This window comes from Microcaecilia unicolor, chromosome 4 (assembly GCF_901765095.1).
Source record: "Microcaecilia unicolor chromosome 4, aMicUni1.1, whole genome shotgun sequence".
NCBI classification, from domain to species: domain Eukaryota; kingdom Metazoa; phylum Chordata; class Amphibia; order Gymnophiona; family Siphonopidae; genus Microcaecilia; species Microcaecilia unicolor.
The window spans coordinates 79,084,210-79,097,549 of record NC_044034.1 but is presented as its reverse complement, the minus strand read 5'-3'; the positions used below and the strand labels follow the sequence as shown (position 1 = coordinate 79,097,549).

The following is a 13,340-nucleotide window of genomic DNA, read 5'->3' as shown; positions in this document are numbered from 1 at the left end:
GGCGTGGTACGGCTCTGGCTTCTGGGTCCCAAAAAAATTAAATATGGCCCAAATCCTCACCACCTTTTTAAAATAAAAGGGCAGCAATCCCGCTCCACCCCCCAGATCCTACTAACCATCCCTGAAGGTCAAGAGGGGACAGGAGCGATCCCCAGCCACTCCTGCCCCAGTAACATCATGGTCAAGAATGGGATTTAGAGCTGAGTCGGGGGATGGAGTACATTTAATGAACAGGCTAGATCCTTAATGTCCAATGTTCCCGCAATAAGCCATATGGGAACAGATTGATGGGAACATTGGACACTAAAGGGTTAAAATTGTGCCCCAGGAGTTTGAGGTCACACATTATTGGCCAGTACTCCCACAGGGGAAAGTTACCTGTGAATGTTTTGTCAACTTTCCCTGCATAACATAGCTTGCAAATTTTTTTCAACACAAGCTGTGTTATTCACTGTGCATAATAAGCTGTTTTACTTACATTTTCATGCATCTCAGTTCATTAATGTTTAACACTCATTTGGTCAGATTTTCACACATTATGGTGAAATATCAATGTTAAACACAATTCATATGCCTTTTAAATGCATATTATTGTCCCAATAAGCTTTGTAAAGACCCCATTGTTTGTTAAAAGAAAATATGTTGATGTACTTGGAGTAGGAAATCAAAAGATATTGCATTCCAAAAGTATCATATCTTAATATTTTACAAGTGCTCTTTTTGGACCAGATCCGGAACCAGATTGGATTTGCTTCTAATGTGCTGAACTGAGCACCCCCCCCCCCCCCCCCTTCCATCAGAAGCTTCTCATTTTTTTTTTCACTATGCCTGTTTTTCACTTTCATTCACAATGCGCTGAGGGAAAATTCAAGTAGTTACCCAATTCTTCCTGGGCTGTGTTCCAGAGCTACTGTCCTGCAGTTTTAGGATTCTATCCAGTTCTTTACAGACAGTAAATGTCCTTTATTGGATAAAGGGGCAGCTGAACATCTTTTTATTTGGTAAGGCAAAACAAACCAAGCTCTGTTACTGCCCCCTCCCAAATCCCCCCTCCCCCCACCAATTGCTGAGGCAAAATATTTGTAGGGCTGTGGCCCACCCCATTCCACTGCCTATGAAAGCAAATATAAAATTAAAAATTCTTTCCAGCCATCACACTTTTACCTTTTAGTTACAGGTTTAAAGTAATTTTGGTGCCAAAACTAATAAAGCAGAATGTCTCGTTAAATCAACTTTAGATTGTAAGCTCTCTTGAGCAGGGGCTGTCCTTCCCCATGTTTAAACTTGTACAGCGCTGCGTAACCCTGGCAGCGCTATAGAAACGCTAAGTAGTAGTAGTAGTAGTAGTAACTTCATCAAACTCAGGTATACATAACATATAAAGTATTACATACCATGTAAAATGAGTTTATCTTGTTGGGCAGACTGGATGGACCTTTTAGGTCTTTATCTGTCGTCATTTACTATGTTACTGAAATCAGGGTACCTTCTCTCTGTATAGTTCGTAGCACAATTAAAAAAAAGTAGTCAAAAATAGAACTAATTAAGTTACATAGCTCACTAAAATAGATGCAAGTTAGTATCTGCACAAATCTAGTTTGGCTAGAATTTTTTGAAACTTTATCGGAGAGGAACAGAAAGCACCTGAGGTGTAGGTGGTACTTTTTGACAATTAACTGTAACTATTTTCTGACACACTTTCTAGAATTATCCTCCTATTAGCATATTAGAGGAGAAAGGGATTAACTAAAGCAGGGTGATCCAGGCTTCATCCCATGTGCTGTATTTTAAGTGGTGCAGGCAGGAGCAAATTGCAGTACTATGTGACGGCAGCGCCAGGAGTTGGGATGGGAGAGCAAATTCTGTGTATGTACAAAAGCCATGCTGTGTCCAAAGAAGCAACAAACCAGCAACAAAAAAGTAAGCCTTGCTGAGAGTCCACCCCATCCATCAGCACAGACTTCCTGTTCGAATTCTCTTAATAGCAGGAAGCAGGGCCATGGAGCGATACAAAGGCATAATAAGACCAAAAATACTATAATGCCTTTGTATCGCTCCATGGTGCGTCCACACCTTGAGTATTGCGTTCAGTTCTGGTCGCTGTATCTTAAAAAAGATGTGGAGGAGCATTTTCGAAATAAATGTCTAAGTCAGAATTTGGACATTTTACAAAGACGTCCAAATTCCGAACCAGGAAGAAGGTCATTTTTGAAAAAGATGGACAGCCATCTTTTGTGTTCAAAAATACCATGAACGTCCTGTGATTTGGACGTCTTTGATTTTCAGTCATTTTTGAAAAAAAAAAAACTTCCAAGTGTAAAACGTCCAAGGTCAAGCCATTGGGACGTAGGAGGAGCCAGTATTTTTAGTAGACTGGTCCCCCTGACATCCCAGGACAGCAATCGGGCACCCTAGGGGGCACTGCAGTGGACTTCATAAAATGCTCCCAGGTACACATCTTACCATTGCTCCCTTACCTTGTGTGCTGAGCCCCCCAAAACCCACTACCCCCAACTGTACAACACTACCATAGCCCTTACGGGTGAAGGGGCCACCTATATGTGGGTACAGTGGGTTTCTGGTGAGTTTTGGAGGGCTCACAGTTTCCTCCACAATTGTAACAGGTAGTGGGGGTATGGGCCTGAGTCCACCTGTCTGAAGTGCACTGCACCTACTACTAAACTACTCCAGGGACCTGCATGCTGCTGTCATGGACCTGAGTATGACATCTGACGCTGGTAAGTAATGTTCTTCAACACACGTTTTGGGGGTGGGAGGGGTTAGTGACCACTGGAGGAGTAAGGGGAGGTCATCCCTGATTCCCTCCAGTGGTCATCTGGTCATTTGGGGCACCTTTTTGTGCCGTATTCGTAAGAAAAACAGGTCTAACTCAAAATGTCAAAGTTTTAGTGCTAGACGTTTTTGCTTTGTTCCGTTATGGCTGAAAGAAACGCCCAAGTCCCACCTTGAACATGCCCCAGGCATGCCACGCCACATTAAGATTTGGACATCCTTCTGACCGACTTCGGAGAAAGACGTCCAAAATGAGGTTTCGGTTTTACCAATTTGGACATCTCTGTGAGATGGACGTCCAAATGCCGATTTATGTCAGTTTTTTTATGTCCATCTCTTTCAAAAACGAGCCCAATAGCGAAATTAGAACAGGTTCAAAGAAGAGCAACCAAGATGAAAAAGGGGATGGAACTCTTCTTGTATGAGGAAAGGCTAAAGAGGTTAGGGCTTTTCAGCTTGGAAAAGAGACGGATGAGGGGAGATATGATTGAGGTCTACAAAATCCTGAGTGGTGTAGAACGAGTAGAAGTAAATCTATTTTTTACTGTTCCAAAAGTACAAAGGCTATGGGACACTCAAGGAAGTTACATGAAAATACTTTTAAAACAAATAGGAGGAAATATTTTTTCCATTCAACGAATAGTTAAGTTCTGGAACTCTTTGCCGGAGGATGTGGTAACAGTGGTTAGCGTATCTGGGTTTAAAAAAGGTTTGGACAAATTCCTGGAGAAAAAGTCCATAGTCTGCTATTGAGACAGACATGGAAAGCAACTGCCTTGCCTGGGATTTGTAGTATGGAGTGTTGCCACAATTTGGGTTTCTGCCAGGTACTTGTGACCTGGCTTGACCACTATTTAGAAAACAGGATTGTAGGAGGTAAACAAATAATCCTTTGGATAACAGTTACCCACAGATTACTTACCAAGATTCCCCAATGCAGAAGTATGAACCAAAGCCATCACAGGTAAAATCACAGGGAAATACCCCTACAGGATACTGGGCTAGATGGACCACTGGTCTGACCCTTCTAGGCTGAAGGCAGATGCTAGAAAGAGGGGAAAAAGAGAGGACAGATGTTGGACATGTGGTAAGGGAAGAAAGAGGGTTGATTGGGGGACAAGAAAAAGAAAAGGCAGATGCTGAGCAGGGTGGGGAGAGAGAGAGGGCAAATGCTGAACTGAGGACAGAAGGTGAGGTCATATTTTTAGCTGGGGGAAGGCTGGGAAAGAATGGAGAAAACAGGTAGGGGCCAACAGAAAATTGGCTGTTGTGGGGGAAGCACAGAGTGGGAACTTCACTGAGTGCATGGGGAAGGAAAAAGGGTTAACTCAGAAATTGGAGGGGAAATGGATTTCAAGAATTTAGCTGTTGAGTAGGTGTAGAGTAGGGACTCAGTAAGTTCAATGAGAATGAAAAGAGTAGAGACTCACGATTAACGAGGGGGAGTGGAGAGAGATGATAGGTTAAGAATAGTAATTGAGTGGAAGATAAAAGCCGTTAGGTAGACAAGGGACAAGAAGATTACAGACTGGCAGGAAAATAATGGGGATACAATATAAAGAAGCAAGAGGGGAAATAAAAGAATAAAATTAAAGGAACAAGAAAGATAGTGACAGGAAGGCGGGAGAATTAAAGGAGCAGAGTCTGAGAGGAGAGATAAGAAATAGAAAATGAACATCAGACCATGGAAAAGGAGTTTAAAAAGACTGAAAAAGAGAGACTGTGACTAATGTGATTAGGAAAATAAAATATCCCAAATAGAGGAAGGAAAAATATTTTGTTTTCATATTAATATTTGGATTATGTCAGTCTTGGCAATATGCATCTCTTATAGCTTTGCATTTTGCTCACTATAAGAGAAATGCATTTTTGTTTGTGTTTCTTCAGTTTTGCATTGCACGGTTGATGGAGTTTCCATGCATATACACATTTTAATTTTTTGATCCCTTATTCTGTACTGTTTTTCCAATGGGAGGTGTATTTGTATTTATTATATGAGACACTACCCCGCAAAATCCCACTAGAGTTCCTTGCTGTTTACAAAATATTAATGTTACTGGGTGTTCCCAGAGAGCTAGAAATCTGAGGTAGACATCCTCACTAAAATATACTTCATTTCTCATTTTAAGAGCTTTCTTGCAATGACTCCTAGAGCTCAGTGTAATATTTGCAGTGTTGCTTTTCCATAAGTAGCCTTTTTGCTGTTTATGTTTTGCGGGTTAGTGCTGGTTTGATGGGGCAGTTTGCTACATAACCTGTTGCATATGTTTTCACAGGTTTTTAATAGAAATCAAACAAAATAAAACATGGAAAAGAAAATAAGATGATACCTTTTTTATTGGACATAACTTAATACATTAATATTAAGTTATGTCCAATAAAAAAGGTATCATCTTATTTTCTTTTCCATGTTTTATTTTGTTTGATTTCTATTGATAACCTTAAGAGTGGACTAACACAGCTACCACACTCCTCTACTTAAGATCACAGGTTTTTAAAATTTGAAATGTTAAAGGGCTTTCTACAGTGGTGCTGAGACAAGCATAAAACAGCTCAATATTGGTAGCGTTGTCTACCTTGAGAAGAACACTGAAGTGCTTGTAACAGCAATATTTTTTGTTTGCTTGTTGTTCCATCAACTGTTTTATGCATGTCTCAGCACCACTGTAGAAAGCCTTTTAACATTTCTTGAAAAGTTGACGTGAATCTTGAGGCAGGCGGTTTTCCCGCCGAAACCGGCCCCGTGGTGGGTCTTTTTACTGGTGTAGTGCTCTTAGGGTCCTGTTTACTAAGCAGCGTTTTTTTAACAAGCTAACCATGCAGGTGTGTTAACCATGAACGTGCCTACAATATCCCTTTGGGCGCCTAAACTAATGCACCTTAGTAAACAGGGCCCTTAATTACACACTTTGCTCTTCATCTGACTGGAGGGTCTTTTTTGGTTCATCCCTACTCCTTGCTTTTACTGTACCATATGAAACATTGCTGCATAACCACAAAAGCTTACATTTTTAAGCACTTATCACCCTTTAAACCGCACAAGCCAGCCAGAACTAGTAGAAAAGGGTTTAACTACTACTACTAATTATTTCTATAATGCTACTAGTAATATGCAGCTCTGTACACATTATATGCAGGTACTTTCTCTGTCCCTAGAGGGCTCACAATCTAAGCTTTTGTACCTGGGGCCATGGAGGGTTAAGTGACTTGCCTAAGGTCACAAGGAGCTGCAGTGGGAATTGAACCCAGGTTGCTAGGATCAAAGCCCGCCGCACTAACCATTAGGCCAATCCTCCACATTTTCCTGACGCTGGGTGAGGTGTTTATAAATCTGTTTGGCTTTCATCCTTACAGCAGTACTGTCCACAGTGCTTTTTTTCATCCACCATTTGCATTATCCACAGATTTAACCACTTTGCCATCTTTTCCATTGACTCATCACGAACCACAGATGTTATTTTGGAACTTTCTGGTATTGCTTCATGAACAGACCACCAAATCTCTTCCTCTTTTTGCTTCATGGATTGGATTTTTGATTCATTAACCCTTAACAGCAGAAACAGACATGTTGGAACGAAGTTTATCTAACACACCTATTTTGTCACTAAGACACATTACATGTTTATTTCTCTTACGATTGGCATGTAGCTTGTAACTTACCCCCCCCCCCCCCCCCCCCCCCCGGATGCTTGGTGGCCATTTCCAGAAGCAAACTGTACTGTATCATTCAGATGGAAGCAGTTCTTGTCTTAATCTGGTCATCAGATTAAATATGTCTATTCCATTTTGCAAGTAGTGTTTGGAGGCAATGATTAAAATCCATTTACTGTATCCCTCTTGGCTGCTGTAGAACGCTTGGTGGCTGTTTCCAGAAGCAAACTGTAATGTATTATTCAGTGAACAGTCCTGGGACTGCCACAGACTCTCTGTGATTCCTGGGGCAGGTCTCTTTTTCTCACTGTGTCTCTGTATCATTCAGATGGAAACAGTTCTTGTCTTAATCTGGTCATCATATTTATTCCGTTTTGCAAGTACCTGTAGTTTTTGGAGGCAAAGATTAAAAACCATCTGTATCCCTCTTGGCTGTCCTAGGATGCTTGGTGGCAGTTTTAAGAATCAAACAATCAAATGCCAAAAATGTGAAAGCGAAAGATGTATGTCCTCGAATACATGAACACGGTACCGCAAATGGCTGCCACTATTTGCGCCTTTGTGGATAAGTGAAATAGCGAATGTCGTATGTGTGAATAACGAGAATGGACTGTACTGTTTATGGAGAGTAAGAGGAAACATCTGTCTCTTCTTTCCCTTCAGTTCTGCCAGGCTCATGATTACAATGTTTTTCTGGTACAATGATGTTATTGGAGCCGACTCTGTGGGTGCTGTGGGTGCTTGAGCACCCCCAATATTGAGAAAATTCCTTGTACGTGTCCAGGGAGGGGTCATTTCCATTGGGCTTAGCACCCCCAATAATTTTGAAAAGTTGACTCCTACGTGTTATAGCATTTTCATACAGCTTTTATTCAAAGAAAACTCTGTTTATCAGCAACGCATGAATGAAAAAACATTCACTGATATAGATTGACTGGGTGTAAGCGAAGCTGGGGAGTTGTGGGATCACAGTGTAATTTGATACTCCATAGGTTGGTATGAAAAAAAGGTCTTTGAGCCAGGGCCACTGAGGGGGGGGGGGGCAGAAAGGACAAGATTCCCCAGGCCTGGCCTCCAAGGGGGGGGCCCTGTGCAGGGGTCTGTCTCTCTCCTGCCCCTGTGTGTCGGGACCCGGGTGATTGCGCTAATGCGATTACCCGGTCCCGGCACACAGGAGCAGGAGAGTGACAGACCAAGGAAGGAGCAGATGCAGGAAGGTAGGGAGCAGGGGCTGACGGCCCAAGTGGGGGACAGGGGACATTGGCAGCCTGATGGGGGACAGAAGCGGCAGCGGCCCAAGTGGGAGTGTGTCGACCTGAGTGGGGTGGGGGGCGGTGGTCCAGACCCAGGCCTAGCTCTGTCTCTTGGCAGCCTTGCTCCTGGCCAGTTTTAGGCTACAGTCCACCCCTACAGCTTAACCCTCATGTTTGAGGGAAAATGTTGGTTACTTGCTCTGGATGCCAGAATATCTAGTTCTGGCCCTATGAGGAGACTGAGAACTGAACAAAATGTAAATACATATAGATATGAAGTAGTTAGGTGTTCACTTCAAAAGTCTGTTTTGCGAGTGTGAAAAGTTTCTGGTGAAAAGATAATTCATGATATGACTGAAAAAGAAAGTAAAGATACATGTATAAAATGGAAATGTTCCACTTATGACAGTGTTTCCCAGTTATATGTATATCTATAATCAAGAGGTTCATCAAAACATACATATTTTTCTAAGATTATGTTGAGAACCTCACAATTTAATTTTGACTTGACAATTAGGTGCCCTATGAAAAGAGGTGTTATACTGAATGATCTTCTTGCAGGTTGGCCTGTTTCGGAAATCAGGGGTTAAATCTCGGATACAAGCCTTGCGACAGATGAATGAAAGCTGCCCTGAAAACGTTTGCTATGAAGACCAGTGTGCATATGACGTGGCCGACATGGTAAAACAGTTTTTCAGGGACCTTCCGGAACCACTTCTCACCAGCAAGCTAGGGGAAACCTTCCTGCACATCTACCAGTGTATGTAATACTGCAGTATGGAAATACAAAGATTATTGTCATTGTTCTCTTGAAGCAGAGTTAGTCTGCACTGTATTCAACAGAAACCAGGATAGCCATCATATTTTGCCACTGTTTCATAACCAAAATTAACAGTTACTGCCTTCCAGTGCGCCATTTAAGTTGAGGTCGTTTTGATTAGTTTAATCAAGTCTTCAGAGTTGGCAACTAATGTTACTGAACATATTTCTATTCAGGCAAAATGTTCACAAACTGCTTAGTGGCCATTCCTGTTTTCATGGGCTGTGTTGGTATTAGTGCACTGGCAGCTGCTAGCGCGGCTTGGTAATCACAAGGGTTAATTTTTTCTGCATTCAGCTTTAATTTAGATGATACAGCCCAATTGTCCAAGCAGTTCAATGCCTGGTCAACTCTTGATAATATACTTGATATATCCCCTTTAAAAAGAATATAAATAGTGATGTCATCCACATAGATGAATGAGCAAAAGCCCAATATCTTCAACATCACTCCCAAAGAAATCATCATGAATATGCATGAACTTGATTTGCATATACTGCCTCCATTATATGCAAATCTCTGTCCTGCATATTCATTGTGGATATCCTGATAACCTGACTGGCAAGGGGTACTCCAAGACCGGACTTGGGAAACACTGCTCTAGCGCCCCCCCCCCCCAAACGCCCCACTGTACCTTGAAGACGGAGGAGGGAGTAGCAGCACTACCTCCTTCTCCCAGCGTCGCCTCCAAAATGGCAGTGCCCTGCCCAGTGCATCCTGGGATGCGGATGCACTGCGCAGGGCTTCTCTACCATATAAGGGAGTTTCTCCTTTATATGGTAGGGAAGCCCTGCCCAGCGCATCCCAGGATTTGTTGGGCAGGGTAGGACACTGCCATTGTGGAGGCAACTCTGGAAAAAGGAGGGAGTGCTCCATCTTTAAGGTACATGGGGTTGAGGGGAGCGCTGGACCACCAGGGAGGGGCTGGAGGTCCGGTGTACCTCCAGCTCTCTAGCCCTCTGTCTGGAGGGGGGGAGAGTTGGAGGGGTGGGGGTGCTAAACTACCATGGAGGGCCGGATCTCTCCAGCCCTATAGCCGTCTCGGTCTGAGGAGAGTTGGGGGAGGAGGCTTCTATCCAGGTGGAATGAGATGCATGCTGGACAGGGCTCCTCCCCAATGCTCTACAAACCTTAACACCAGCACTGAGTTGGTGTAGGGTTTACCGCAGCAGCAACGCCCGCTGAGCATTAGGGAGAAATAGTTAATGCCCTGTTTAGCATGCACTTACATGCGGTCAGAGCCGGCGAGCTCATTGTTTCACGCGCTCGCTAATAATCTCTAGTGCCTGTGTTTGCTTCTGATCATTGGGGCATAAATGCATTCCAGCCTCATTCTGGAGTCACCAGAGATTTTGACTACACTCCCATGGGAGTCCCGTGGCAACTTCTTCCATCCCAGTGGAAACCCTTGGCAACTTCTTCCATCCGTGTGAGAATCCAGTGGCAACTTCTTCCATACCCACAGGAATGCTCTCATTCCCCATTCCCTTGCAGCTCTCTACTTGTGACCAGGACTTTCAGTCTGACCCAGAATGGCAGTTCTTATGTTCTTAAATTTACATGTTGAAAAACTGAATGGCGCAAACCCAGCAGTTTCCACATGAGGGGTATCAACACTTACACGTGAAAGTGGCAATTATGCAGCTTCCACAAATATGTGTTTCCACTTCCATGTGTAGCTGGCCCCATTTTACAAGCCTACATGTTAAGTGCTGCCAGATAAGCAGTGAGGCCATAAATTTAACTTGGTTTCATTTTGGAGGTGGAAATAAACTAAATGGGATTAAGGAGAATGACTTCTTTAATCCTTCTTGTAAACGTCTGACTGAAACAAGCACTTTATTAAAATTTGTGCTTTCCTTTGAACTGCTGTTAAATCTAACGTGGATATTTTTCCACATATATTTGTATGCCTTTTGTAAAATGGGGAATGCACGTGCAGATAATTAGTGCTGCCTAAACTACCCCCCTTTGAAATTATGTGGTGTGGATTACCACATGTAAATAGTGGCTTTCTGAAATTTACATGTGTATGCACTTTACAAGTGGATATCTTTCTAAAATAATGGTTCTGAACCCAGTCCTCAGGACAAACCTAGCCAGTCAGGTTTTCAGGATACCCACCATGAATATGCATGAGATAATTTTGCATACAGCGGAGGTAGCACATACAAATATATCTCATGCATATTTATTGTGGATATCATTGTGGATTTATTGTGGCTGGATGTGTTCTGCGGACTGGATTCAGAACATCTGTTCTAAAATAATTACTGGTATCAGTTCTTTGTCAATGCTATATATTGTACACGCTATTAGGAAGTTATTAAGACATCTTCAGGTATGCTGAACAACTGTTTATGAGCTATTACATACAAATTATAGTTAAATTCCTGAAAGACAGAGACACAAGTGTGAAGGAAAAAAACATATTGGTAAGTCCATCAGGAATTATTGATGTCATGGTGATTACACCTAAAGATCAGATCTATAATGTAGCAATACTGTAAATTAAGGTTTTACAATAGAACCTTAAATCTCAGCTGTTTTACTAACGGCTCTTCTGCATCAACTACAGCCATTACTAAATAGATATAGTATGTATACAGCATGCCCGTACCTTAAGACTGCTTATGTACATCTGACTTTAAAGTCAATAAAGCTCCTTCAATTAGTGCAAAATGCAGCTGTTTAGTTATTGGTAGGATACAGTATTAATAAGATTTCACTGGATGCCAGTAGAAGCCTAGGTTAGATCAAAGCTGTAACTCTGGCGTTTAAGACTTTTTTAAAGCCAAGATACTTAAAAAAGAGAGAGAGAGAGAGGTCCCTCTGTGCCTGGTCACAGGGCCGCAGAGAGAGGGGGCAGGGGGGACAAAATTCCCCGGGCCTCCAAGGGTGGCCCTGCGCCGCAGTCCCCTCCACCCAACCCCCTTCCGTCCACCACTGGGCCGGGCCCCCCTGAATTTAAATCATAGCGCCTCACCTCGACCTCGCTCCATGTGAAAGAAGCGCAGCGGCGGCAGTCTGCAGATCGCCTCCCTTCGGGCCTTCCCTCCCTGTGTCCCGCCCTCGTCTGACGTAACTTGCGTAAGGGCGGGACACAGGGAGGGAAGGCCCGAAGGGAGGCGATCTGCAGAATGCCGCTGCTGTGCTTTTTTCACACGGAGCGAGGTCGAGGTGAGGCGCTATGATTTGAATTCAGGGGGCCCAGCCCGGTGGTGGACGGAGGTGTGCGGCGGCGATGACCTCTGGGAGGGCGGGGCACCAGAGGCAGCCTTGCCCCGGACCCCGCTCAGTCTCTTGGCAGCCCTGCCTGGTCACACTTGGATGATTTCCTGTCATGTTGCCATGATTTAGACATGGCTATTTTGTTCCAGTTGGTTTAGTTTTAAGAAAGGGTATGGTTGGTCCTGGAGATTTTATTTGTTGAGTTTTATTGGAAGAGTTTTACCAGATTGAAATTTGGATTGGATTTCTTTAATTTTGTGTTATTTTATAGGGATATATTGTACTATTTTATGATTATATTTATTTGTTGTGATAATAATGAAGGTTATGATGTTACATTGTTATGTTGAATTATCTATGAGTTGTTGATTCTAGATATTTGCAAATTGTACTTACGTTAAAATTGTAACCCATTTTGGCAGTTATTAGAAGGATAAATATTTTCTAAGGTTGTATTAGGACACAAAATGTACAGTGGAATTGATGGGTGCTTGTGACCTGAATTAGCCACCATCAGAGAGATGGACTTTGGTTTTAACTCAGAATGACTTTTGTTCTTATCCTATACTGCTAAAGAAATTAGTGTTGCTATGTTGAAAATGATTAATTACCATTGCAGTGACTACTTTTCAGATCCCTCTGCCTTAATGATTCATATCTTTAATTGGTATTTGATTTCCCTCAGATGTACCCAAAGAGCAGCGACTTCAGTTGGTGAAAGCGGCCATCATGTTGATGTCAGATGAAAACAGAGAGGTTCTACAGACACTACTCTGCTTCCTTAATGATGTCACTTCCGTGGCAGAAAACCAGATGACTCCTATGAATGTTGCAGTATGTTTAGCACCTTCCCTTTTTCACCTCAATATATTAAAGAAAGACAGTTCACCAAAGTAAGTATTTCTTTGATTTGTTACAGTGCTTCTGTCTGTTTTTTTAAATGCTCATGCCAACAGCCAAATTAGACACAAATATTCAATGCTGGGCCTTGTCCAGGCAGTGGCATCGATTATCTGGGTGAGTGGTGATACTTAAGTTATGTGGGTACAGTCAATATTATTACGGGCCAAGAAGTTCAACCATGTCACTCCTTTATTCCATCAATTGCATTGGTTACCCATTTCCTACAGGTCCGTCCTGGTTTTAACATCCTGGTCCTTACTCATAAGGTCCTCCACTCTGTCTGTTCCTCTTATCTTTCCTTAGTCATTATTTCCAAGACCCCTGCTTATTCCCTCCCCTCTCTTGATCCCCACTGCTTAGTCCTCTCCTCCCCTAGGTGTGTGCACTACGATTCCACAAGATCTTCTGCCTTTTTCTTCTTGGCTCCTAAACTCTGAAACAACCTCTCCCCTCTTCTGAGATCTGAACTTTCCCTTCCCAGGTTCAAGTCATCACTGAATGCTCATTTTTTAAGCTATCTTTCAATGCCTCCCTGTACTAACTGTGCTGGCGTGGGGGTCGTATGATGATTCAGGCTCCCTTTTTTTTTCATATGTATATGTGTGATGTGATTGCGTTCTCGGCATGCTTGTGCTCTTTTCCTGTCAATAACATGGAGTTCTTTTTCCTTCCTTCTTTACTTGGTTTAG

General features: G+C 42.8%; 1 protein-coding gene across 1 annotated transcript in view; it reads left to right on the top strand.

Moving 5' to 3' along the window:
* STARD13 (StAR related lipid transfer domain containing 13) overlaps positions 1 to 13,340 on the top strand; it is a gene marked incomplete in the record, with an annotated part of 274,328 nt that overhangs the window by 234,499 nt on the left and 26,489 nt on the right. Inside the window, 2 exon segments of the mRNA XM_030200373.1 lie at positions 8,259 to 8,457; positions 12,434 to 12,641. Coding sequence (XP_030056233.1) covers positions 8,259 to 8,457; positions 12,434 to 12,641 — 407 coding nt within the window.